General features: G+C 42.2%; 9 protein-coding genes and 1 non-coding gene across 10 annotated transcripts; 5 read left to right on the forward strand and 5 right to left on the reverse strand.

The window, feature by feature from the left end:
- Positions 1-525: 525 nt before the first annotated feature.
- On the reverse strand, positions 526-2094 carry SS1G_00210 (hypothetical protein; the record flags this gene model as incomplete). The annotated part of the gene is made up of 3 exons (XM_001598074.1): positions 526-567; positions 618-1209; positions 1280-2094. The coding sequence occupies 3 exons, from the start codon at positions 2092-2094 to the stop codon at positions 526-528; spliced, it is 1449 nt and encodes a 482-aa protein (XP_001598124.1).
- Positions 2095-3438: 1344 nt separating this feature from the next.
- Positions 3439-4488, reverse strand: SS1G_00211 (conserved hypothetical protein; the record flags this gene model as incomplete). Its single annotated transcript, XM_001598075.1, has 1 exon — positions 3439-4488. One exon carries the CDS (start codon positions 4486-4488, stop codon positions 3439-3441), a length of 1050 nt encoding a protein of 349 aa, XP_001598125.1.
- Positions 4489-4999: 511 nt separating this feature from the next.
- SS1G_00212 (hypothetical protein) lies at positions 5000-6662 on the forward strand (the record flags this gene model as incomplete). The annotated part of the gene is made up of 4 exons (XM_001598076.1): positions 5000-5126; positions 5255-5382; positions 5441-5940; positions 6005-6662. The coding sequence occupies 4 exons, from the start codon at positions 5000-5002 to the stop codon at positions 6660-6662; spliced, it is 1413 nt and encodes a 470-aa protein (XP_001598126.1).
- A 362-nt stretch (positions 6663-7024) lies between these two features.
- Positions 7025-8867, reverse strand: SS1G_00213 (hypothetical protein; the record flags this gene model as incomplete). The annotated part of the gene is made up of 3 exons (XM_001598077.1): positions 7025-7771; positions 7835-8629; positions 8709-8867. The coding sequence occupies 3 exons, from the start codon at positions 8865-8867 to the stop codon at positions 7025-7027; spliced, it is 1701 nt and encodes a 566-aa protein (XP_001598127.1).
- Positions 8868-9746: 879 nt separating this feature from the next.
- On the forward strand, positions 9747-10625 carry SS1G_00214 (calcineurin B subunit; the record flags this gene model as incomplete). The annotated part of the gene is made up of 5 exons (XM_001598078.1): positions 9747-9798; positions 9880-9932; positions 10041-10114; positions 10200-10534; positions 10615-10625. The coding sequence occupies 5 exons, from the start codon at positions 9747-9749 to the stop codon at positions 10623-10625; spliced, it is 525 nt and encodes a 174-aa protein (XP_001598128.1).
- Positions 10626-12521: 1896 nt separating this feature from the next.
- SS1G_14612 lies at positions 12522-12593 on the reverse strand. Its single transcript has one exon. It is a non-coding gene; the product is annotated as a tRNA-Thr (tRNA).
- Positions 12594-16063: 3470 nt separating this feature from the next.
- SS1G_00215 (predicted protein) lies at positions 16064-17697 on the forward strand (the record flags this gene model as incomplete). Its single annotated transcript, XM_001598079.1, has 5 exons — positions 16064-16131; positions 16605-16623; positions 17034-17071; positions 17366-17498; positions 17617-17697. The coding sequence occupies 5 exons, from the start codon at positions 16064-16066 to the stop codon at positions 17695-17697; spliced, it is 339 nt and encodes a 112-aa protein (XP_001598129.1).
- A 1638-nt stretch (positions 17698-19335) lies between these two features.
- On the reverse strand, positions 19336-19590 carry SS1G_00216 (predicted protein; the record flags this gene model as incomplete). The annotated part of the gene is made up of 1 exon (XM_001598080.1): positions 19336-19590. The coding sequence occupies one exon, from the start codon at positions 19588-19590 to the stop codon at positions 19336-19338; it is 255 nt and encodes an 84-aa protein (XP_001598130.1).
- A 3063-nt stretch (positions 19591-22653) lies between these two features.
- Positions 22654-23905, forward strand: SS1G_00217 (hypothetical protein; the record flags this gene model as incomplete). Its single annotated transcript, XM_001598081.1, has 3 exons — positions 22654-23434; positions 23500-23745; positions 23805-23905. 3 exons carry the CDS (start codon positions 22654-22656, stop codon positions 23903-23905), a joined length of 1128 nt encoding a protein of 375 aa, XP_001598131.1.
- A 1454-nt stretch (positions 23906-25359) lies between these two features.
- SS1G_00218 (predicted protein) lies at positions 25360-25586 on the forward strand (the record flags this gene model as incomplete). Its single annotated transcript, XM_001598082.1, has 2 exons — positions 25360-25447; positions 25525-25586. 2 exons carry the CDS (start codon positions 25360-25362, stop codon positions 25584-25586), a joined length of 150 nt encoding a protein of 49 aa, XP_001598132.1.
- Positions 25587-26893: the final 1307 nt, after the last annotated feature.

A 26893-nucleotide genomic window follows, 5' to 3' on the forward strand; every position in this document is an offset into this window, starting at 1 on the left:
TTTTGGTATATCGAGTTGAAATTATCTAAAATCCGAACGGATATGTTGGCGCGTGGAAAATTCTGTATTACTGTCTTATCTGCAGACAATAATTTACCAGCAGCATCAACTTTTGAAAAATTCTTATCGCAGAAAGAGGGGGCTTATCGGCACGTGCCGGTGGAGAGAGGCACTCAAATGATTGATTGGTACGTGAGAATTAAAAATGGATAGGGGTTGGTGAGCTCGGGCGGGGAGGGATAATGCGGGAGCTTCCATAGAGCGAGCTCTGAAGCTTGTGAGCGGGTTGTGTGCTAGCCTTGAATTTGTACTGAACTGAGATACACGATTGGGGCACAATAAGTGGTTCTTCCTTTTCATTGGAATATTCTGCATCTGGCTTCCATTGAAATCATGCGAAGCAAGCTTATTATTTGCCAAATTATTACTCGATGCATGTACGGAGTGTTATTTTCCTTTGATATCCAGGTCCACCACCTCCACTATTCATAGATTGTAACCTCTCGCATTGCTGTTTTTTTATTCTTATTCCTCTAAAGTAGGTTTGTACATGATCGTTGTGACATACTATATTATGGATCAGTACAAAATTTCAACAGGTAAAGAATTGCCCGTACCTTTCGCTTATACCTTGTAGTGGCAGAAACAGCAAGAACATTGTTCTTAATACTGCTCGTAGCTAGATGATTAAGAACAGTGTGATTAGGCATAATAAGAACACTATTGTCATCCTTCATCGGTGGATTGCTATTCAAGATGGGTTTTCCCAAGAAACCTGGTAAACTAGGGGGAGGAGGCAGTTTGTCTATAGCAGCAATTGCGTAGCGGTATTCCCTAGAATCTTCAGGTTTGTCCATATCTATAAGGTATTGTGGAATCTCTGAAGTAAATCTGCTATGAGAGATTGCGTGCTTCATCTTCGACACGGGCTTCGGTTTTGTCCTCTCTTCTGCAGGTACTGGTTCTGGCTGAGTGACCTCGGGCTTGGCTTCTGCACCTCCAATTGGTTCACTAGGTATATTTACAGAACCATCATCGTTAGGGATGTCATCGGCACTGACTTCGATATAATTGACTAAGTTGTTGCCAAAATCAACAGTTGTCGGAAGAAGTGCTGAACATTTCATAATGCCATCTTGAATAAATCGAACGTGGTGAGTTCCAGGTCGTACATGAATAATTGCTCTCAAAAGTCCTGGCTCTCCTTCCCTGTGAAGTATTAGTGGAAGCCATCAAAAGTTGAGAACTGAACATTTTGTAATGAAAAAAGGGAGGTTACACTGCGCTTAATCTCTGCTTCTTATTCCACTGAAATATGGTACCAGTTACATAAACTTTCTCTCCGCCTTCTCTCCATTCAAATAGGGTTGGTACTGTTGCCTTCGTCCGGTCGATTTGAATCTCCTCGGCATCCTCCTCATCTATAGTCGTGTTGCTAAGTGCCGAGTTCCGTCTCGCAAGCCGTTCATTATCCAAAGCCTCTATATCTATCGCTGGGGCAATCATATCAGCTGGCGTGATCAAAGGTGATCCTGGTGTATGCACCTCCTCCTCAATTGGCAGTGGGAGTCTCGGAGGTCGCGTAAGATGATACGACATATCTTGAATCGGGGGATCGGAGGGGTCAATGGATGGAGGTTGCGTGCTCGATAGGGAGTGTGAATGCGAGTGTGATCTACACGTGGTAGTGTCGTAATTTGAGGATGGCATGGGAACATCGACTGGCTTGGTTGGCTGGTCTTTCACGACGATCTTATCTGTCTCTGGCCCATCTTTATGTGATTGCACGCCCGGTTTTGGCTCTTTTTCATGCGCTGATGGTGTATTGACCCCCGAACTCGGTAAGGAACTATTGAATTGTGCGGCAGGGTGTGATTGGGAGTTGCGCGGGCGGTGTGTGACATTCGATCCGTGAGCTTGTGCGAGAGAAGGTTCTGCTCTCGCAGCGGTCCTGTGCGAATGAATCAAATTCCTGGGATCTCTGCGAGTTGATGATGTCCTTGATGAGTCATTACTATGGCTTGAAGGTGCGGGAGAATGCGAATGAGGTGTCGAAGCGTTTGGCCTCGTGTGGGTAGAAGGTGTATTCCCCATAATGAAAGTGGTCGTGTGATTCGAACTAATGCATTCAAAAAATCATTCCGGGCGGGGGAAGGTCCTTTAAAAGAAAGAAAGTGGAAAAGGTCGAGGGGATTTGCTGAGCACAGCTATCTTATATCTCTTGAGTAGTAAATAAGTATTTTTGATCATGAGTTAAAATGAATGTACCGTTCCACGAATCTGGGAGGACATGTACTTATTCGGGGTATCTAAGAAATGATCAAAGTTGAGGTTTGAAAGACTAAATAAAATCGGGTGGTTCTTTCGTGAAAAGATTCTGGATTTGAACTCTGGGAGTTGTTTCGTTCCTTAAGGTTTGTTCCTTCAACCCCACAATCAGCCTTTAAAGTTCCATACGAGTTCCAAACCCACAATATTGCGACGATGCTCCGAATCCTTGTCTGATTTGCTTGCTGACCTGGTCCGTGCAAGAGCCCTTGATTGTTCCGTTCCGGAGCAAAAACATACCTAGGTACCTAGCTAGGTAATAATATCAACATCAACATCAACATTGATTTCAAGACAAAAACATCCCCTGACAGCTCTCAATTATGGAAATCCTATGAGGGTATTCCATACTCAAACATCACATCATCTCTTGATAGGTCAATGTAGGTATAGAACAGATCTTTTCTGTCAGCCTTGCACCTATTATTGACATTACCCCAAAGAGCTTATTTGTTATTCATCATGGAAACTCCTGATACGACATGGCTATCAATTTTAGCAAAAACATTTTATTATATTTCCTTGCCAATCACTTTTATTTTCAGGTGGCTCTTAGCTGTTCTCGGGATTGCTCTCGCTCCGCTATTACATCTTGGCAACTCTTTGATTTCTGCTACGCTTCTCCCTTTGAAGGTTCTAGCTAAATTCGAGGTAAGCGTCACACAAAAGTAAACTGATGGGCTACCGCTAATAGTCCCCAGGCCCTCATCATATTCCTGGGGTCTGCAATCTTCATTGGCCTGATCACTGGGTCCGTTTTACGTATCTCCTCCAACGTACTCGAATCACTATTCAAACTGACATCAAACCCCGAAGATACGGGTCATCCTTTGGTATCAATTCACGCTACAAAAGAACAGAAGAAACAAAAGACGAAGCCAGACTTATTGAAATGGAAGGTTGATCCCTCTGTAGAAAAGAGATATTCTGAATGGCTGGAAAAGGATGGAGGTAGAAAGAAGGACGAACATGGGTTATTGGCGCAAACTATAATTGAGGAAGATGATGACTCCGACGATGGGTTTTGATAGTAGGATCGGCGCTTCTGTAAGCCTGAACACCATGCCAAGATCTCTTTGAGTGACAATATCTGAGGACTTGATGGACTGTTCATTCTCTCCATTTGACGAAAACTTGATCCGTTCTGAATCTCTGAGTACATGTACTCTCTTCCAATGGAGTCCTGAAACCGGTTTCGTACGCCAGAAGCCCAGCCTGCGCTATCATGATACCATTATCAATGCAGAAGCGTTCATCGGTTGCAAAGACGCTGCCTCCCCTATCCCTTGCCATCAATCCCATCATCTCTTGTAGTCTCTCATTACAACCTACGCCTCCCACGATAAGGACTTGGTTGCTTCCTACATGAGCCATAGCTCGTTCTGTTATTTCTACCAGCATCGCGAAGACAGTTTCCTGCAAGCTAAAACATAAATCTGCTGTGGTAATAACTTCTCCCGTAATAGGGTCTTTTTGCTTTGGATTCTCCTTCAGCTCTGCAGCAAGAATATCAATGCTTGCTAAAATTCCAGAAAATGAGCAGTCCATTCCTTTTACCGCATATGGCAAATCTAATAGCACTTTTCCCTTCTTTGCTAACTGCTCAATATTGTATCCTGGCGCGGGATCGTTGCTGATCTCCAAGGTCCTTGCAAAACGATCCAAACAGTTACCAACCGCAATATCTAGCGCTTCACCGAAAATTCGATATCGTTGCTCCGCATATGCAATCACTTGGGTATTTCCTCCACTGACGTATAGAACAACCGGATTCTGTGCCCCAGTAATCTCTCGACCCATCTCTATGTGTCCTACGCAATGATTTACCCCTACCAACTCTTTACCCCACAGCAGCGAAAGCATTCGCGCTGCGATGGCCACACTTTGCAGAGGTGCACCCATGCCAGGGCCTTTTGTATAACATATGCAGTCGATATCGGAGACCTTCACTCCAGCTTGTGCCATAGCTTGCTTCACAAGTTTTATAACCCATGATCGATGATGCTTCGCAGTATCTTTCGGTAGAAAACCTTCACCTGGAGGCGAGACAAAGGTATGTCGAATGTTGGAAAGAATTTTAGCTGGCTTGCCTTTGGAGGGATGTGATATGACACCAACGCCCAATTTGTTAGCACTACCTTCCAGTCCTATAGCAATCATTTTGACAAGGGAGATTCGATATTTTAGCAACAAGATCTAAGAGATCAAGGAGGGGTTTGACGATGGGGATGAGACCAATGCCCTTGGCCGCTAAAATTAGACAAGGCTGAATGTCACAACTAATCGATAAGGATTATGCTGAAAAGAATTACCGCAAGGGCAAGAGATGTAACCTCATTATTATTCCATCTAAATTGGCGACCAACATCTAAAATGGTCTAAAATATGCACATTTGATAATATTAATGGAATTTATCATACAAGCCCTTTTCAATTCCACTGCTCTCTCACGAAGAGTGCGAAATTTTTCCTGCTGACCTTGCAATGCCCCACATATGTCCCCATTAGGATTAGGGCCCCTTGATTTGCTCGGTTTATTTTAGCGACACTGTCGCTTTGGTACGAGTTTAGAAATTACTGTACTTACTATTGCTTGTGCCAATCCTGATACTACATTACACACAACGACGCACATTATCTCTTTCACAACAGATTATAACGTACCGGAGATATGGAGGTTGACGATTTCGAAGCTAGAACGGCGACATTCTCATCATGGCTCAAGGAAATGGGTGTCCGGACTAATCCAAAGATGGCATTGGTTGACCTCCGTCAAGAAGGACGAGGGCGAGGTGTCGGTATGGATATTCCTTTCTTTACCTCCTCCTACGGTGGAGGACGAGCTTGACTAAAAGGCTGCCATTTACCTTCTCGTCGTTATTTCGAATGCTATCCATAGAGGATTTCTCGCTGACTGATAGTACAGTGGCCACAGGAGACATTGATGATGACGAGATCATTTTCAGCATTCCGCGCAATGCCGTTCTGAATGCTCAGAACGTGGCCCCTCTTCCCGTCTCGAGGCGATTGTTTGAGAAGATGCCGAGTTGGCTAGTAAGTATTTATATGTGCTCCCGATGAGGTTCGAAGGCCACGGCTGACTGGACTCTAGGTGCTTACTTCGATACTTATGACGGAAGCACAAATGGAAAATTCTAAGTGGGCTCCGTACCTTGCGGTACTTCCAGAGCGACTGGACAGCTTAGTGTTTTGGTCGGACAGCGAGCTCGCGGAACTGCAAGCAAGTGCAGTGGTGAAGAAAATCGGAAAAAAGGATGCGGAAGATATGTTCAAATCCTACATAGCCCCGCAAGGCTTAAAGCACTCTAGCACGGAGATGTGTCACAAAGTAGCTTCTGTTATCATGGCCTACGCATTCGACATACCAGATCCTTCCGATGCCCCAACCTCCGGTGGCAAAGGAGGCGAAGCTGGAGACGACCTGGTTTCCGATGATGGCGAAGATGAGAAAACTATATTATCCATGATTCCATTGGCCGATATGCTTAACGCGGATGCAGACAGGAACAATGCTCGCTTGATCTGCGATAACGAGGAGCTAGAGATGAGAGCAATCAAACCTATTAGCAAGGGAGAAGAAATATTCAACGAGTTCGTCTTTTATTCAACCCCATTTTCAGCCGCGATTGTGGTTCACTGACTGGAGGACGTTTAGTTATGGCCAGCTCCCTAGGTCCGACCTTCTCAGGAGATATGGATATGTCACAGATGGATACTCTGCATATGATGTCGCCGAGATCTCAGCGGAGCTCATTGTTTCTCTGTTCCGGAACGGCAAGGTCCATCCATCTTTGCATAAGCTCACGCAAGACGGTTTAAAGACACGGCTTGAGCTGGCCGAACGAGAAGGAGTCTACGAAGACTCTTTTGACCTTGTCCACTCTAGTCCGGATGAGCCAAGTATACCAGACGAACTCTTGGCATTTCTGTATCTCTTGCTTGTTGACGAAAGTCATCTTAAAGCTATCTTGAATTCAGAGAGCAGCATACCCAGCCGTTCCAAACTTACAACAGAGCTCGCGGGTCAGGTCCTAGCAACTTTGTTACAAGCGAGGGAGAAAGAATATTCAACTACCCTTGAAGAGGATGAAGATCTACTCAAGAATGCAGATCTTCCGGTTAGGCACGCCATGGCAATTCAAGTACGTTCCGGAGAGAAGAAAGTGCTGCGAGCAGCTATGCAAGAAGCAACTGCCTTTTCTTGTGGCAACCATCGTATGAGACTTGTGTCTTCACAAGAGGGAATGAAGAAGAACGCGAAGAGAAAAGGAGAGGAGACGGAACAGCCAAAGAAAAAGGGTCGTGCTCGGTAGAACATTGGCTCTTTAATACCGAGAACACTTTGGTTGGTAGGTCACGAAGCTTTTCATTTGCTCTGGATTGCTTTTGGAGGAGATTATTAATTGGCGTCATATATGACACCTATGTCGTCATTTAATAATGATTTTTTGCTCGTTCATGAGCGCTAAAGTACAAATAGGTCACCCAGATACCTTCTTTGGGTACTTTCGGACAAAACTTCTAATGACAACAAATCAGCGCTTAGCCCTTTGCCTGGGTAACGCCCCTTCCTCCCATTGCCCGTTTAAACCCTGCAGAAGTTGAGTTACATAGAAGCCTTCTTAATGAAGCCGCTCCTGGTAAAGTGACAACTTAGTTGTCGTGGAAAAAAGTTCTAATTACTATGTTGGTTTGGAGGCCCGATTGCTCGGTTGTTCCCAGGACTACCTCCAGTAACAGCCCTGCTCGATTGCGTTTGATGCTGGAACATTCTCTGCCGATGTGCATCCGGATATAAATGACCAGACAGAGGTATCGTGGATCTGAAACGTAGAGGATTGGTGTCATATGGGTCAACCTCATATACAGGCTGTCCATCGTCATCATCATCATCTTGGTCATACTTCCAACGGTCAGATTTCTTTTCCGCGCCTTTACTGGCCGCTGTAGACATCCCTCTCCGGTCTATCCATAGCCGTCCGCCTCGGCCAATTCTTCTTCGATATGCTGGCTGCGCACGACGATCGTCTTCTTCTGGCGGTGTGCTATACCGCACAGTTACCGCGTCCGGTTTCTCTTGGCTCACTGGAGATGCTTGATCAAACGATTCGGAAGTCACAGATGATGGCGGAGTCAGCAAATACTGACTGTATTGGGCTGTCGCAGGACGGAAACCCGTGTTCGAACTCTGTCCTTCCACTGGTAAAAGTGGCTCTCTTGTGCAGTCGACATAGTTCTCGTTCCACTTGACATGCTGTGCAGATTTTTCCTCCAATTCTCTTTGCAACATATTCTCTTTTTGGGCCAGCTGATCACTCAATAATATCATATCCATTTCAATTCCGCGGCCATCAGGACGAGGTGGTATACGAAGCGGAGGTGGAGGTCGTTGCACATTTTGGAAGTCCAAAGTCCTCTTCTTCTGTGGCTTTGAAATGTCAGTATGATGCTCAAGCTTTTTTTCAGGGCATGAGAGTATGCATACCTTCTGGTTGATGAGAAGTTCGTCGTCAGGATCACTCTTGATACCCAGCTTGACCTTGAGGTTCTTTATTTCACTACGAGACATGAAGACGGAACGTTCGCATTCCAAGAGTTGTTTCTTAATAGTTTCTCGTTCAGTCGCCATTTTTATCAGGAGCCTTGCTTCTTCCATCTCCTTTCTCAATCTCCTAACTTTATCTGTGATTTGCATGTCTCGTGCTCTGGTTTTCCTGGTAGCCCTGACTTCACGGCGGCGGAAGCAAACATATGGATCGCCTTCGTCAATATCCTGGTGCGTCTCGAACTTCAAACTCGGCTGAATACCACGGTTCTCACATGCTTGCCGTCGAGACTTCCAATATTCATATATATCCTTCATATTACCAGGTATCTTTTCCTCCCCTCGTTCCTTGATAGCTTCCTTCATGGTCTCAAAGGTCACCAGAGTATTATCCACAGCAGCATAAGGGGTGTGAGTATCAGCAGTTTCTTCGAAAAGTTCCATGAGCTTTTCAAAGTCATCTTCCGACAGCTGTTGATTTGAAAGAGTTTTTTTCTTATTATAATCTTTTAGGAAAATGTCATCCTCAATGGTCATGTTATATTGACAGCCAGTACATTCTTCCACTGTCTGCGAAAAGCGAATATAGGTAGCAGGTTTGTCAAATTTCCTCGAGTATAAGGATTCATAGTCAATATCAGTACCCTCCTGTGCAGGAGGCGCCGGAATCTCTTGCGGGGCATCCTTATCACCCGAAGAGTGACTGGCTGCCAGGGCAGCTTGAAGATGGTACTCCTAAATGACACACGCAGAAGTCAGCAACGCTTATTGCCATCACGTGATAGCATGGTAAAATCGAGCACGTGATACTAACATTTTCTTCAGCTTTTTCGACACCAGTCTCGACTTTGTATTGGCCTTGTAAAGAATCATATTCGGCGGATTCTATTTGATCTTCTCGTAAAATTTGTTGATGGGTGGATCTGTTGAGCTTCTTTTGGCGCACCACCCTGCCAGCCGGTTGTGTCCTCATCTTGATGATGAATTGACTCCGATATGTAAAATTAACGCGACAACGCAATTTTGACGCGTAAAAAATTCAAAGAATAAAAAATCATTCATGACTGATTGTTTAATCCATTTTTTGAATTGAAATTCGATGTCAGGGTGAATATTTTGATGATAGAAAATTGTACCTTGCCACGTTCCGACGTTCGTGATACCTGCAAATTTTTCCTGGTTCAATGTGTCAATAACTCTAATTTGGGTAATGTTGGCCTGATATGGTCACTATATGAGGCAACAACAAAGAACATTCAAGAACTATACTAGATTAGGGATCCCTGTAATATCAAACTTCTGACTGATAGGAGATTTGAGGGAAGCATATTGTTGTTGGGAGTGATGGTTAGATACACAGGGAATCGAGTATAGATAACTTTATTAAATAATTTATTATACAACTTTCAAAACAATCACCAAAATTCATTGAGTACTTGGAGAAAATTAAATATCAAGCTGGAGGAAGTAAAAGAGAATATTTCCAAAGGAAGAATACTTACTAGGAATCTGCAACAGCTGTTTACTTTTTAGCCTCTTCCCCCCGCCCTTCTAGGAAACCTTCTATCCATCCACTTACGCCGTTTTGCGACCACCTCCTTTACTACATCAACCTTACTACTTAGTATTACGACCCCCTTCCTTTTCTCCATCACGTACTACTTATTAGTATTGCGACCACTCGACTTTACTTCCACCTACTTTACTTTACCAACTTTACTGCACCAGCTTTACTTCACCAACCTCACTACCAAGTATCGCGACCACCTTCTTTCCTTCAGCAACCTTACTACGAACGAATAATTACACATCACGCAAACAGTCACACCCCGAATAAATATAATCCGTCAAGATGGGAAATACAAGCAGTGCAGTATTGGAGAATATTGTGCAAGGGTCTAACTGTGCGGAAAATACACTCTTCTAAATTACTGTCTTTGACTGGTTATTGGAGGACTTCAGCGCTAATCTTGGGTGCGAGGTAGTTGATCGAGATGAGGTTGATAGATTAAGAAAACGTTTTATGAAGTTGGATAAGGTGCGCAATAATCTGCTTCAGCGGTGTACTCAGTATGCTGGTTGTAAAGCTCAAGAAGTGTGGAAATTGTGTTGAGTCAAGGAGGGCTAATGGAAGCTATTTCTACAGGATAACTCTGGTACCATTGAACGTGAGGAGTTTCTCAGCCTTCCGCAAATCTCATCAAATCCTCTAGCTACTAGGTGTGTCTGTCTATCTTCTCTACTTCGGGCTATCACGCACAATTGCCTGACATGAGATCGATACTAATTCTTTCCCGTCTTGCAGAATGATCGCCATATTCGATGAGGATGGAGGTGGAGATGTCGATTTTCAGGAATTCGTTAGTGGGCTCAGCGCATTTAGTAGTAAAGGAAACAAGGAACAAAAGCTCCGATTCGCATTCAAGGTCTATGATATTGATCGTGATGGATACATAAGCAATGGGGAATTATTCATCGTTTTGAAGATGATGGTGGGAAGTAATTTGAAGGATCAACAATTACAGCAAATTGTCGACAAGACAATTATGGAGGCAGATTTGGATAGGGATGGGAAGATTAGTTTTGAGGAGTTCACAAAGATGGTAGAGAACACGGATGTGTCTATGAGTATGACATTAGGTGAGTTTGACTCTTTTATTTGTGTTGGATGACAATATTTCTGTACTTTACTGGCGTAACTTTACTAATGGATGTGGTAGATCAATTTTGATTTGAGATCATGGAAGAGAGATGAGAGATCAGTAATATAGCCAACAACACATATTTTCAAACACCGAATCAAATCAGAGTACAGCACAAATAACTCAGATGCAGGACATGGTTGAGTTCTTTCAGCGGATCGATTATCAAAACTAGGTTTTTTGATATGCATTGAAAGTGTGTGCTTAGGTAGATGTTCAGGACACAGCTTTTTTCTACTTAACTCCAAAAGAATGTGATAGTCTCTTTACTGGGCTGCTTTGTTGTTTGTTCCTTGTGCACATCAGTAAGGGAGTTCATTTTTCGGAGTTCGGTTCATGAGCTAGTGTTCATGGTCATATTATGCGGCTTGCGGACTTGGCTTTATGTGTTGATCCTTAAGCAAACATTTCTCATATATAGTTGTTTATCTAGTTTTCGCTAGCCACTTCCTATCAGCTAGTATCTAATGAGCGGAAAATGTAATTTTCTCCTTACAGGGGTCCAAGATAGCTCTTCACAATGTTTGTATAAATTTCATGAGGCTTGACCGAGGGGACAGCATATATATGGGCTTACCACAGGAGTGGTTATGCAGCCTTACATGTATGGGCCCTTAATTTGTACAGCCTTTCTTACCTGCCTAGCTTTGACCCTCGTAAGAGTCAGGCCATTTTTGTTGAATGGTCCCCTGATTTCTACGAACCCTTGCCGGCCCGTGGTCGGTCCGAATTATCAGATGTGCAACAAATTCTACTCACTACCGTTTTATTGATCACGAGAGTGGGGGAGACTACGCACTGGCTTCTACTTCTTGTTTGGGGGTTACTTGCTTTGTTTTTAATTTGAGGCTTATTTTTAGGTTTCGGTTGTCGGCTAGTAACCAGGAGGTTTTGATAGCAGATGCAGACGCACTTGAAGTAAAGTCCACGTAAGGAACTATGTATACATCTGTTGAATTAGGTTATGATAACTGCGTGCTAGGATCGCTTTACAGTTTAAGCTAAAGTGGATGGATTACAGTTTCAGGTGTTTTGGTTAATAAGGAGCTCGTACGACAAGAATTCAACGGAGAGAGATGATTAAAAGGAAGGCGGAGAAGTCAGATGGATGGATGGATGGATGGATGGATGGATTTCTGTGAAGCTCATTGTAGGATGAGATCTGTATCAGGGTGAAGGGGTATTCTCGGTTAGAGTGTGGGTATGCATAACAATACAGAAACACAAAAGCCTTTGCATATAACCTCACTTTTATCTGATTCCTCCACATACGATCATAGACTGAGGAGAATTGGGCATCCCGTCCGCTCTGCCATACACAAGCCTCAGATCGGTGGATTAGTAGTTGGGTGGGTGATCACCAGCGAATCCCCACTGTTGTATGTATTTTTCCCTTTTTGTGTTTGAGTAAGTGGGGCATGCGAAGGAGGTGGAAGATAGGGGAGTGGGTGACGAGTGTTGCAGGCGAAATGCATGGGTAGAAGAAAAAGGGGGAGTTAGGATGCCAGAGGGATACCTACATGGCTACACTTCTCTTATTCAGGCTTTAGTGTCGCTCATTGGGCTGGTGTTGCAGGGGCCCCTCGAGAATCTCATTTACATCTGTGGGAATCTCAACCAATACTGGTAGCAAATACGAGAGAGATTATCCAGCATCACATATCACGAGAAGCTCGGTTAGTCAACCAGAGTCCCCACTAACCTATCCACACATTCACCCACTCACCATATTACATAAAGTTTTGTATGGTAAACACTTATTTTTCTCTCCACAGGCATTCTCTTGTACTTTCTCCTAAACAGGGGTTTTTACCATTTACAAAACAAAAGAAAAGGAGGGACAAAGAAAAATCTTACTTTCTCAATATTATTAACACATCGGACAAAATTGAGTCCTCACATTTATGCATGTGAGAATGGATAAATGCCCGTTCTAGGAATCGAACCTAGGATCTCATCATTACTAGTGATGCGCTTTACCGCTAAGCCAAACGGGCGTTTGTTGGTTGGTTGATTGATGCTTGGAGATCTGTGTTTGGATTTATGTTTAGAAAGATGATGGATGTGTGGGTGTGTGGGTGGGTGGGTTGGTGGTTTGGGTGGGGGGTTGTATTGGCGGTTTATATAAAGGAGGTGAGGGGAGGGGAGGGATTTGATGGGGGTTTGATAGAGGGAGTTGTGGGGAGGCTGGATGTGGGAAGTGGGAAGAAGGAAAGGAATCAAGGAGAGAAGTGGGTAAAGAGACGAGGGTGCGAGGTATGTAGTAGATAGATATTTAATAGTGGTTGTAAGGAGGTGGAAATGATTTTTTACTTGAAGGACTTGAGGAAAAAGAACTAAAGTGTAACATTTTGGAGAATAGATTATATTTTTACTAGATGAGGTACTGTAACGATACTGTACTGGAGGCAGCGGCTGCCTAAGGTTTCGTCTGGTTGGTAGTTGTGGGTTAAGGCTTTATCACTGGTATTCACTTGGAAGTGAATTCGTTACTAGATCAAGTAGTATGTGGGTAAACTAATTGATAACTAAGTTGAGCACGAAGCTCCTAAGCTATGAAACTACTCTGACTATATAATGAACGATAAAGGGAGCCCCCAGGAGCTTTCTGGCTCCTCAGGGCTCCTTATCATGTGATTCCTTTTCATCCCAAGACACTAATCCTAATGGTGAATCGTGACACCTAGCCGCAATGGCTAGGCAAAAGGAAGTCATATTTATCCCTCCAGTGATCTTACTTTACCGATAACCATTGATACATAGTACTTATTCGGATCTGATCCTCAGACCACCTAAATCGTATACTAATGTTACGACGGGCTACACAACTACCAAGACACGTGATCACAAATGATCAGTAGTGATCATTAAGGATCACGGTATAGGTGATCACTGGTGATCATTAAGGATCACTAAGGATCACGATATAGGTGATCACTGGTGATCATGAAGGATCACCAGTAATCATAGAAGCATGAAGGACTATATAATCAAGATGGATTTCCTTTGTATAGAGCTTCGTGCTCAAGATCAATCATTTAGTATACTCTACTATTAGTTACGAATTGCATTATTGTCATTACTTTAAGTCCCTGCTTGACGCCTAGTTATAAACCACCTCGAGAGCCTGGAGCACTTCCACGTGATCTAGACGGCAAACCTCGTAACAACTAATCCCGAGTAATCGTATCATGTGTGAACATGGTTAATGTACCTGAGGTTTCTTATACAATAAGGGTGGGAGGAAAGCAGGGGTTTCCATCACATTTACTAATATAGTACTTTATTTAAATATTTTTATATTTAAAATTTAAAATTTAAAATTAAATCTATTAAATCTATAAAATTAATATAAAATAATAAAGAATTTATTTTAATATTTAATAAAATTTTAAATAATAAAATTATTAAAAGATTGGGTGGAAGAGGCCTCTATATTGGCTATATTACTACGTGTGTAGGCATATTAAGATCTCCTCTTGGTATCCTCTGAGGGGACCAATATGCCTGCTTATGGTTCGTCTAATCTAGCCTGTTTAGGTAACCGTATTACTAATCACGACACGTGATTAGTACCGGTAACTTCTATTCCTTTTAACAAAAATATAATTATAATAATCTATACTTTCAATATTGGTATTTATAATTAACTATTTATTCAAAATAAAAAATTTAAATTCTTATTAATATAAATCAAAAAAATAATCAATAACAATCTAAATTAAAATTATATTTATAAATAACACTTATAAATATCAAAAAAATAAAATTTAAAAACTTTTATATAATTATCCAAAAAGATAATAATATTAAACGACTGGAAGTATATTATAATGAATTAATTATATTTATAAGAAAAATGAAATAGGACAGAATAATTAATTATCACGGCAGAGGATAATCAAGGATAGATTTTAGATATCTAATAATTATGACGAATGATATTCTACAAAGCAGGAAAGGATATACGAGGAAGAGCATAGAATTATATAGGATATGTTCTATATGCCGTGTCCAAGTAGGCTGACTAGAATGAGTTTTGAGTCTGTGATAATGATGATAGCGTGTTGATTGAGTATTAGAGTGCTGATGAATTTGAGGGAAGGCGTTTGAGAATTTGGATTATTATGGTTATAGGAGGATAGATAGGTACTTCAATGTTTATTTTTGATATGAGGAAATGGATTATTTCATCTGATGGTTTGGGAAGACCACTTTAGGTGGTGATGATACTTATTATATTGATATTTCGAAAGACGGCGAGATTATGAAATGTTCAGATTTGATACGTGATTACACGAGAAAATTATCTCCGAGTACCTAGGTATTGAAGGCAAAGTGATAAATCTGTAGGTAGAACAAAAGCATGAAGTGAGAATTCAAGCGAGGCTAATTAGAGATCGGATGAATGAATGTATGACATAAGACTGCCATGTTATATATAATATCTGAGTGTTTGAGATGATACGTGATCTTGAAATGGCTGAGCTTTTCACATTCAGTGCCTGCAATATTAACGGGAATAGAGCGGAGCAGAACTCAAGAGTTGAAATTCGTACGGTTACAATGACTGGAGAGGATACATATATATTTCTCGCCGAAGCATTGTGTTAAGTGTACATATCGAGACGAAGAGCTGTAATCAGTACGTATACATGGCTATCGTTAAAGTTCAAAATACTCAATTTAACTATAATACTAAGAACAACTTTAGGATCTCATCGGCAAGATTCTCAAACCATTCCCATCATGATTTCAATTTCTTCAATGTTGGCACTGGACTTGCTCTCTGTATTGCACTTCCAATAAAAATCAATAAAAAGTTTCGTATGAATCCTAGCACCGTAGAGATGGTAGTTGTACTTCGCAGAAATTTAAATGTAACATAATCATGAAGCTTTCAAGGTAGGTGACTCCCGGAAGATTGAGTATAATCAGCAAACTTTTGTCTACTCATAAGCTTCATGTTGGAGGTCAGGTCCAGAAGTCAAACTTCTCACAAGGTCACTGTAGCTCAGTGTTCACTGACAGGATAAATTGTCAGCAAACTACCTTGTAGTTGCGTAGACATCAATTGGATGAAAGAAAAATGTATGATAAGCTATCCAGCAGTGTAGCCTCCCATTATCGGAGTTCAGTTCTCTACGTCGATTTAATGCACCGTATCTACCTTTAGTATGCCATTTAAGATGCAGCTGAAGGATTTCCTCACTGGGTCTTCTGATTGTCAAGACGAACATGTTCGCCAAAATTACTGGCTGAAATATTGCGGCGTTCGATAGAAATATCTCAGTGCCGCATGCCCATCTACTAGGTATCATCGTTTTATCAGTGTGATGAATCAATTGTCATGACAGAAGAACTTAGTTAAGTTTAGAGTACATGGTATATTTAGGTAGGGTGTAGCGTGGAGTCTCAATATGCATAATTTAAGTGATGATTTGAGTGATTGACATATACGCCACATATGCGGGGTGTTGCTCTAGACTACGATATACATTCGGACTGTGTTTCTTTCGCCACCAAGAAAGAAGGGTAAGGTTATCTCGTTGACTGAATGCATAATTGCTTTTAATTATTATCTTTTTTTTTGGTGCAAAATGCAATAAAAAATCGTTCTCAGCAGACTCGGCTCGAACGTTGTGCTGCGTGCACGCTTGGCCTTTCACCCCAAAGAGTATAAGGCCAAGGTACTCGAATAGGCAACAAAAATGATAGAGGGAATGTTGAAACATCTTGAAGGGGTCGCCGTCGCCATTGGTTCAAAGTCCCCAGTTAGGAGTCAAATAAAAACATGATGTTCTAGAAATAATCCGGCAAGGGGGAAGCTGGAGCTTCTAGAAGATTGACTGAATCTTCTGACATCGCAGCCTAGTCATTAAATGGTCTGTGCATACAGCCTCTGTTTGACTTCTATTTCAAACTTTTGAGATCTCGCCAAATGATAAGGGGTGTGGTGTCTCGGAGTTGAAAGGTCGCAGAAGCAGCTAATATCCATAGTAGATCAGGGGTGTGAGACCGCTACGGGTTCGTACAGTAGGTTGCGTCAAGTCGCATTTCTTTCGTTTGTTTGACAATAATCGCTCGCATCATTGAGGCATGACCTGAACATGACGTTGCATCCTCAATATCATTTAGAATATTATATCGACATGTCAGGTAATGCTGACCAATGCGCATACTCGGTATTTCCGATGAGTACCTGAATGAGAAGAAAATCTGCAGTAATATGGCTAGTAGAGCATGCATGGTATTGGTATATCGAATTCTGACCTGATCGCATTTTCATCCTAAGACAGAAACCTGCTAACCGTAATGTGGATATAAACGGTCCGACAGTTGATCTTTCACGAAAGCCCTATTGCAAGTGGAATCCTCAGGTACACGTGGATTATCAAGGGATTTCCTAGAAGAACACCATCTAAGCTCCCCTACAGTTGAACCATTTGCCGTCTAAGAAGAAACGTGAGGACGGGTATGGTGGACGCCTCGTGGAGTCGTGGGTGGTCAAGCCGGCATCTGCCTTGCGAAAACATTGAGGCGGGTAAAGAGTTCTTTTGCATGTTTCAATTGTTGATCCATGTCACCTAGAATAAGCGTGTCTGTCTATTCTGGATGAACTTGCGAGCGAACCCCTGACTACGATTTGAAGGTTGTCTATTCTGATCTCTGGCTATTGAATTGCTTCATCGCATAATTCAATGTTTCCGAACATTCATGCAGAAACAGAGTGCTTGGGAATCGCTCACAACTCTGCGTAGCATCGTAGTGACCCTGTGCAGATAAGCGGATGGAAAGGTTCAAGAATAGGACAAATGGCGTCGATCCCTGGTTGTAAGAGCATCCATGAATATCCGCGTTTGGCTGGCTTGAGGTTCAGCTTGGCAAATCTCTTGACTCGTGTATGAGATATCTCCAAGTATTTTGAATCTTGACGGGACTTGGTCGGAAGAGACTACCTAAATAGTAAATGATCTAGAAACCGCATTTATTGTGGCTTACTAGCTGAATGTTCGACAGCACCAAAAAAGATATTGGAAGTTGGATTTCATGGGAGGAGTGGGAATCATGGGAGTCGTGGAGTCTCAGATTGGTGATTAGTGGAAGCTCTGAGCATTTACCGGCACGTGCGATTGGTCAAGTCACACAGAGATTGAAATAACAATAATCGGTAGGTAATACGTGCTGGCAAGTTGCACACTTGGAATTGAAATAAGATTGATTGGTGGATCGTATGACTTTCAATTTGAAATTTTGCATTCAAGTCAGACCCCTTTTGGAAGGTTTGGGCCAAGAAGCCGACATGATTTTGCTAGAAGAAAGTGTCTAAAAGGTAACAAAGTTTCAAATCGATCATCTACTGAGTCTTTCTTTCGAATTGATTTGATGGAGAGGCCTGTGTAGATCTTTTCTGAGGGGAAGGGGAAAACCTTCATGGCTGGGATATGTTTTGTAGATAATTTAATTAGTTAATATCGTTTTCGTATTTTAGTCAGAAGGTATATGTAATATATACTACGAGGATAATTAAAGGTTATCCGTTAGATTGATTATAAATATTAAGAAAAATATATAAAATTAAATAAAAAACTTAGATTTTAAAAATTTATAATTTATAATAGTAAATTATCGAAAGAGTTTTTATTAATAAAATATTAAAGATTTTATATAATGTTTATTTTTTAATTTTTTAATTTTTCACTTTCGCTCATTGATAGATACGGCTTATTTTGACGACAGACCAGGTACATGGATATAATTTTTCTTCTTCTCGAAAACGGAACAAATTATTAGTTAACCTACCTACCACGCACCAAAAATATGAGTCTTACGCCCGACCGAGACCCTTGCGATAAATGTTTCAGGGAAAATCGCTGTCCGCAGAATAGTTTCTGTGAAGAGCCCGAAAGACGCCTATACTCTGCACTGTGTATACCGTGTGTACTATACGAGTGTACCTAAAAGGCTACTTTAGTGGGTGTCTAACAGTTGTCTAAAAGCACCCAGTACCTGGAAAAGCCTGAAATTGAAATAATTGTCGGAATTCGAGCGACTGGGATGGTCCGGATGTTCAGTGAAAATAATTTTAGACTTAGAAAAGTATCTATCTAGTACGTACTTGAGATATTGTTGCTTCACAAACTCTGCCCCCTCCCCCCCCGCCAAATTCCAGCTTCAGAACAAAACTTGGCACAAGTGTTTCGAGATTAACATTTCCGAGCATATACACGGAGTACTCTCATTTGTTGTTACCGGCATCAAATGACGAAAAGCACCCAGTCAGCGTCCTTTAATGATTTCATACCGGTGCACCTGGTACCTACCTACAGAATAAATGTGGAATTTTCACCTTGGTAATCTCAGGGATCCATCGTATAGCTGTTCTAGCTTTTACATGCTTCTTACTTTGATGAGTCGCGCAGGCCTAATTTCTCGACGAAAAGACCTACACCACCTACTCAGTGTCGGATCCTACAGATTCCTACTCTTCAACTTGATCGTCCTTCTAGGTTCTTCTTCACAACCAAGTCACTTTCCATAGTCGGTCGATTGCCGTGAACTGTGTTTCTGAATCCATACAATCCATACACTCCTATTCCCATATATTGATCATGTATCTGGAGTTCGGGAATGAAAAAGGAAAAGAAATGATTGCTATCCAATCAATTCGGGGATCTCGGAAAATACTTTTCTTTTTTCAGCCTTCCATTCCTTCCTTCCTTCCTTCCGATTTGAACCCTAGTGAACCACGATGCTGGGAAGGCGGCATATATTTGTATGTCTATTTCCAACTATCCGGTTTCCCCTGTATTTCTTGCTTCGGCCTTCTCCTTCCAATACAACGCTACTTTGAACCCCATCAACCTCCTCTTTCTCATTTGGTGCACTAATCGGACTCAAATCACCTGGGTATTGTGCTATACCATCCTTTCCGATAGTCAAATCTACGCTCAATGACGCCGAAAATGCTCTAGCTGTCCTTAAAATATCCATCTAGGTAGAAACACTTTTTTCTAGGCTCCAACTCATCTCACTCTCCCTTCGCGTCCAGTAATTCCAATTCATGTCTTGAAACCCTGTCAACCCCTTCTCTATTCCCAGACCTTCCAATATTCGGCTGGGTATCTAGGGGTTGTTTTATCTCCATCCGATGAACCTCCTGTCATGCTTTACATTTTTCTGTTGTTGTAAATCCACGAGCATCTATCACAACTCGCATCCTAAGCATTGCCTCGTCGCCTCATCTGGCGATCTCACGTCTTAGCGTTACGCCTGATCGACTAAAGCTCCGGCATCTAAAGCCAAAAAGGTTACCCATACTCAATGTTCCATCTACCTACCGTATCTGTTGCCCTGAAGAGAGAAAAGGAAATTGATATTATTGATACATTACGATTTGAGGTGGATCCAGATTTATAAGAGCGAGAGAGAGCTAACTGAACCTCTTTTGATCAACTGCATATCTAATTGCATGACTGCACACTTACATATTAGCAGCGAAGGCCCTACCGGAAAATAGATTCCCTCCCCACACTTTTTAACATCACCATCTTGCTTCCTATCCTCACCCGCCTCGTTGAATCGACACTATTGCATAGATTACTTGGACCCTCTTTCTCCACCATATCGTTCTTGTTCACACCATTCGTCGCTCTAGAATAACGATTGACGAGGTCTACCATCTCATTGGCTTTAACGAGTAATTGCGCTTGCTCTAGTCCCAAGTCTCCGCTTTCCAGCCAGCCACCGAGTACGTTTTAGTTAAATTCAGACCAACAGACATAACAGAACAAGTTTTTATTCTTGAGAATTCGAACCTTAGTTCGCTTTAGCCAGACAGTAATCAACTTTGCAGCCGTGTCTATCTACTACCGCCAACGCACCGTACCTGACAGTAGTCTGACTTCGAAAAGTGGCTGGTGTGAGGCAAATATCTCGGAGCATTCCAGGTCGATTGATTGGTTACCAGCGGTGGAATAATTCTCGACATACTTAGGTCAGTTTGAGTATAGTCAGAATCATCAGAATCAAAGCACGCGGACCTAAAATTTGGAACAGCTTTAAGTCACAAAGTCATACCGAAGTGTCAAACATGTCAGTATAACCTTCTCTTCATATCTATCTAACCATCATTCGGCCATCCGTCTAGGCCATGCGCTTCGATGGAATGGCTGGTAATCAATGAATGAATGAATGAATGTATGAATGAATGAATAAGTGGAATGAATAAATGAGTACATACATGGAGAGGCGTATGGACACGGTTAGATGATCTAAAGCTTACTGTACACTATCTGTAGTATCCTCACGCACCTCACTCGGTCCTGTTAGTGCCATTCGTACTTTGATAGCAAGTTTCCAACACTTTTAATTGAAAGATCCGTCCGTGCCTTAACGAGGATCTCCAAAGGAAAGGTGTTGACTTGAAGGAAGGTATATCTACCGTATCGTCAAACGATAGATCCAACACGAGAAGTTCCCTTCACCACTCTACATGTTTGATTAGCCTACTTCACCATCTCAACACCATCGCCTTCCAAACAATACTGCACGTTCTTTGCATTTTAAACTAAACACAGTATCCGTCCAAGGTCCGACGTTTGAGTAGTCAGAGTGTGCTCAGACACCAGAGGAGCTTTAAAGTTCCATTAAGATTTGAGGAAGGAACCTGGAACCCAACGGCGCCTTCTCATCTTGACCCGCCACTGCAGTCAAACCATCCCAAAAAGTATGTCGTATAGTGACATTTCTTTCATCTCATCCCCATAACTCTATCTCGACTTCACGATTCGAAATTTTCTAAACCCAAAGAATCGGGAGCTGACCCAAGTCAGGTGCATGAATGAGCATTGATCTCCGACAGTCAGCCATCAATTCATGCACAAGCATAGGAAAGAAATTATCGACACTTTCCTGCCTCGTAGACCAAACTTGTTCACGGATCACATCGTCCTTCAACGTCTTCTGATATTCCTCAGGGAAGGGAAGAAGGTAAGAGACGACTTGATTTATTTCCCAATTATTCCTGTATTTGAATTCGGCCCGACGATACATTCAAAGTTCATTCACATGGTCTAATCTTCAACAACATCGTGCGCTCCAGCCATTACCAGATTTGAGTGTTATAGAGTTTTTCTTGACTTGATTCTATTTGAAGATACCATCACATTAGCATCATCGATCGATTCGTTTTTTCTTCTTCTTCTTCTTCTAGATCTTCTAGAAACTTGGAAGAGAATTGGCTGGTTGCACATCTTAATTTATCCATGAACCTGGTTCTCCTCCCTTACAACGCCAGAGTAAAGTCGAAAAGCCCCTCCATAGTTACACCCGCCCGCCATCCAGCCCGCGGTCAAATTGCAGCAAAATCAAATTGAGAGGAACCGTCGACGTTAACTCGACACCCTAGTGCTATTTGCCCTATAAGCTATATTTCACAGGGGACTTGCTTGTATTGAAAGTCAAGGATAGTCCTAGGAGTGAGTGACGAGGTCTGAACCATAGGAGAAACTCGATTTGACACCTTATTTCCGCTGCATTTCTGTTCTCTTGAACGAAACCGTGCTAGCAACCTATCATTGATCAATCTAGCACTCGGTCATCGCCGTCAATTTCATCTAATTGTTGTCCAAGTGCTGGAGTCGATCACCTCAAGGTGCTCACCTTCTCATATCTTCTTTCCACGCCCTTCTTTATCCCGACGAAAATACTCAGACCACGACACAAAACTTGCTGGGGCGTTCTGAGCAAAAATAAATCTCAAATTTTCTCTCCCAAAGCTGCTATCTGCAAGACACCAGGTAACTAAACCCTCTTCCCCCCTTGGCTTCATGGATACCATTGACAGGGGTATAAAGACTGCGGAATTTAGTATCGAGCAATAAGATAGGTAAAACGCGTCGAAATTGCAGCGAGAAGAACCTATTGAAACCTCCACCGAGACCGAATCATCAAGCTGGCCCTCTTGCACTCAACGCCAGATTCCGTGTGGGTGGCGCATCGATTGGATTAGTCGGTGGAAAGTAGTCTGTACACTTTTGAATTGGAGAGGAGAGAATGGACGACAATAGCCGTCGAAGAAGGCAGAATGAGCCACCATATTCTGCTCAGGATCCCAGATATGCTTCAGACCAGAGTCAAGGTCGTGGCATTCCATACTCCATATCGGATAGGCATCGATCTGGACCGGCGACAGGGTCACCATCAATGAACCGTGGAGTCGGTCCCGCTTCAGCATATACCACTCCTGGGTACTACGAGCCAACTTCGAATTTCTCGGCAGGTATTTCGTCAAATCCTTTGCAATACTCATCCAATTATCCTCCAGACCAAAGGCAACAATCAAGTTTCTCGGATTATAACGCCGGAATGATGTACAACAGTGTCACACAACAAACTCCACAAAACGGCATCTATGACAGTCCGCAATTTCAGGGGCGGCAACCTGCAGCAATGCAAATGATGCCGGATGTGGCTGCGCCCTACCTCTCAAATGACCCAACCAATACCCCAGGTACTCAGCAGTACGCTTCCTCAAACTCATCTACACCTTACCAACATCACCAACAAAGCCCAGGAGATCGCACCACATTGATTCAACAATCATATTCGGCACCCGTAGGATTAAGTGGAATGAGTCAAGCATCGGGAACAGCCGACGTTATGGACACCGGAAACCTGCAGCAACAAGGGGCAGGGGGCATGGAGGAAGCCTATTCGACTTATCAGACGGCTCTCAAGCAAATCTTCAAGAACATCATTGATCTTCGCCTTGCTGAAGCAAGTTCGTCTTTACTTGAGGTTTCGGAGTGGCTACTCGGGCACGTAGCAGAGTTAGGTAGGTTAAGATTTCCTCTGTTCAATCTCATCCACTAATAGTTTCTGATGAAGGCCTCACTGTAGACGAAGCTGCGCTTCATGGCGACCGACTTCGACTATGGAACGAATTCAATGCCGCGTGGTTGAGCATCTTTACTAGGCAGCACGATTTTCTCGAATCAGGTCAGCGCATACAGCCACCGCAAACACTCATGTCCTTGGAGTTTATTGGTAAAATGGGAACCAACTTAACACGAATGTGCGATTCTGTCGAAAAATACGGTTTGGTGGACTATCAATATGGGGTTGGGGAGTCGCAAATCATGGATAGTAAGTCCAGAAGAATAGCAGAACTCCTAATGGTGGTTTATTTATTAACTATGATTTAGTTCTCATGAGCTGCAAACAACTCCAAGAAAACCTTGAAGGGCCTGGGACCCCTGATGAAGGCGCACCCGCGAACCCCAACGTCGGTCGAGCGCCACCATGATAACAGTATATCTTCTTTTACCACTTTTCGCTCCTGTTCTCCCCTACTTGAAAAAGTTCTGTTTTGATATACCACTGTAAAGCATAAACTTACATTTCTTTCTCCGCGGCGTTATTTTACTCCAATTCTTCGTTTTGCTTTGTCAATATCGAGATTTAACTTCTTTCTTTCCTGCTAATCAGGACCACTTCATGTGGTGCTAATACTTGGATGGGAAACTTGATTTCGTCTTCTCGATTTGACATTTTGGTGTTGGTGGTTCTCTGCATGCATAAGGTGAAGGGATTGTCACTGGCGGACTATTTGCGGGTGGGCGGCATTCTGATTTTTCGATGAAGCTACGTTTCAATGTTTCTATGCGCAATGCTTCTTTTATTACGATGTTTGTATGATGTAAAAGGAAAGGTGGGAAGGTTCTGGTTCGCAAATGATTTGGGAAAGCATGGGGTACATGAATGAATGGATGTTTTTAGCGTCTTGTTTTCTTTCATTATAATATTGTACGAAGTGGTTTACTAGAGCTGCCGTGCAATGGGAGGGCTTCTAGGCTCGGGAGTATGATTAATTAACGGGGCTACTAGGCTCACAAGGATAGGAATGCAATGGAATGACAGATCGGCTTCTAGGCCCACGGGACTGAACGAACAAAAAAGGGTGTATGGGGGTTTATGGAGCGAATGATTAATATACCTTTTAGGGTATTAAAGTCATATCTATCAGGACATGACGGCAATTAATTGCAATTGAATTAGCATGCGTATGGATACGCCGGAAGAGATGAGTGCCTGCCGGGGGGAAGGGGAAAGAGCATGTTTGAGTTGATTTATGAGGAGGGGGGGGGCTAGGGGATACAGGTTGGGGGAGAGCAGGGCACCAATGGATTGTGGAATGATATAGTTGTTGTATACATGTACTGTAAATGAAATAGGATCTTTTGAAAATTTAAAGAAGAGATTATTTTTTTGTTATTTTTATTATTGTTATTATTAAATGCCAAAGGAAGGGGTTTCTTTCGGTACGGAAAATATGTGGGTTGTTTTTATGAGTAAATGTTGGCGGGTTGGTGATAGTTGGTTGGTTGGTTATTAGTTATTATACTGTATATGTTCATCCCATCGCTTAGCTTGTGGGTGGGGGGATGTGTTTACAGGAGAGGATTTAGGATGGGATGGGATCAGCTCAGGTTAGGTTATATTAGATGGGATTAGATGCTATGCGATGGGGTTTAGATAGGATCTGATATGAAAGTGAAATATGATGGAATGTAGGTATTGTCATGCAATGAGATGAGGTGAGATGATAGGATATGTACATGTGAGGGTGAGGATGAGGGTGAGGATTAGTTGTGGGTATGGTGTGTATGCTTGCATATGTGTGTTTGTGTATATATTTGTATATGTATTGAATGTTTGAGGGATGGTGGGATGTGGACGTAGTATTCGGACAGACGGCACATGGATGGAAGGGTGAGTACGGGGGAAGGTAATGGGAAGGGGAAGGGTAATGGGAAGGGTAATGGGAAGGGGAAGGGAGAGGGGGTGGGTATGTGTGGGATTGGAATTGCACTGGGGTGTGGATGGGTTGGGTCGTGTGTGGGTGTATTTGTTTATTTTCTTTAGGGACTGGGGATAGGGATGGGGATGAGGATGGAATGACGACGGAGATTTTACTGTGGGATTGATGGTGATGTATGGATGTATGGATGGATGGATGGATGGATGGATGGATGGATGGATGGATGGGTTTGAGATCTTGTGTGGGGCAGGGTGAGGTGAAGTATGAGGCAAAGGGTGATGAGAAGTTAGAACTGATCGGGAAATGCGTCGTGCGAGGGGGAACTTGGAATCTTGGAATAGGGCGGGAGTGGAAGATGCAAGAATATAGATTGGGATGGGTTGGGATATATTGGGCGAGATTGGCGAGATGATTTAATTGATTGTAAGATGTAAGATTGTATATTGTAAATGAATGATGATATTAAGAGTAATCTATATATTTATATCTATATTAATAGTGTCACTTTAGAGTAGATTAGTTATTTAATTACCAGATTCATGTATCGGGAAGTTAAAAAAAAGAGAAAGGAAACAGGTTTGTGTGGTTGTAGTATTGTACAGTTGTCTGTGGCTGGTGTCTAGGATTATATATATAAAGGGAGTATTCGTGAGCATCATCATCATGGGTTAATCTAGCGAGATAGAATACAGTAAGTGAGATAGATGAGTGACGCTGGATGCATATCTAAAATATGAAATATAGAATATAGAATATAGAATATAGAATATAGAATATAGAATATAGAATATAGAATATAGAATATAGAATATAGAATATAGAATATAGAATATAGAATATAGAATATAGAATAATATATACCCCAGAAAGCACAGCAAGGATATAGATGCGGAAGCGATTGAATGGGGATATAAACGGGAGGCAGAAAAAAAAATAAAAAATAAACCCTGGGCCGGGAGCGGGAGGATTGAGGAAAGAAGCGAAATTGGGATAGGGGGTTATCTGATAAGTGGATGGATGAGATGATAATGCGACGCTGTCTTATGGATATTGGACGGGCCGAGCTTTTCTTTTTCTTGGTTGTTTTGTTTTGTTTTATTCTTGATTTATTGAAGTTGGGTTTTTAATGGTATGTGGTAATGGTAATGATAACTGTGATGGTAGTAGTACCTAATGATCAACCGTTGAATCTGATATGGATGGGATTGTTTGAGGGAAGAAGGGAAAGGAAAGGATGAGGATGAATGAAGTTCTTTCTAGGGATATCGAATATTGGATATGATGGTTGTGCTAGGGTTGCACTCCATATGCGTGAATGACGGGTGATAAATATAGATTGGCTAAATAGGAAGGTGGCTTTTGTGATTGGTAGGAAAGATTTATTTATTCTATCTAGTCTTGGATGCATAATGTGCATGTGCGAGCATGGGGTTTGGAGAATGAAAAAGCAATTGCCATGTAATGTAGGTACGT

This window comes from Sclerotinia sclerotiorum, genomic scaffold (genome assembly GCF_000146945.2).
Source record: "Sclerotinia sclerotiorum 1980 UF-70 scaffold_1 genomic scaffold, whole genome shotgun sequence".
NCBI lineage: Eukaryota > Fungi > Ascomycota > Leotiomycetes > Helotiales > Sclerotiniaceae > Sclerotinia > Sclerotinia sclerotiorum.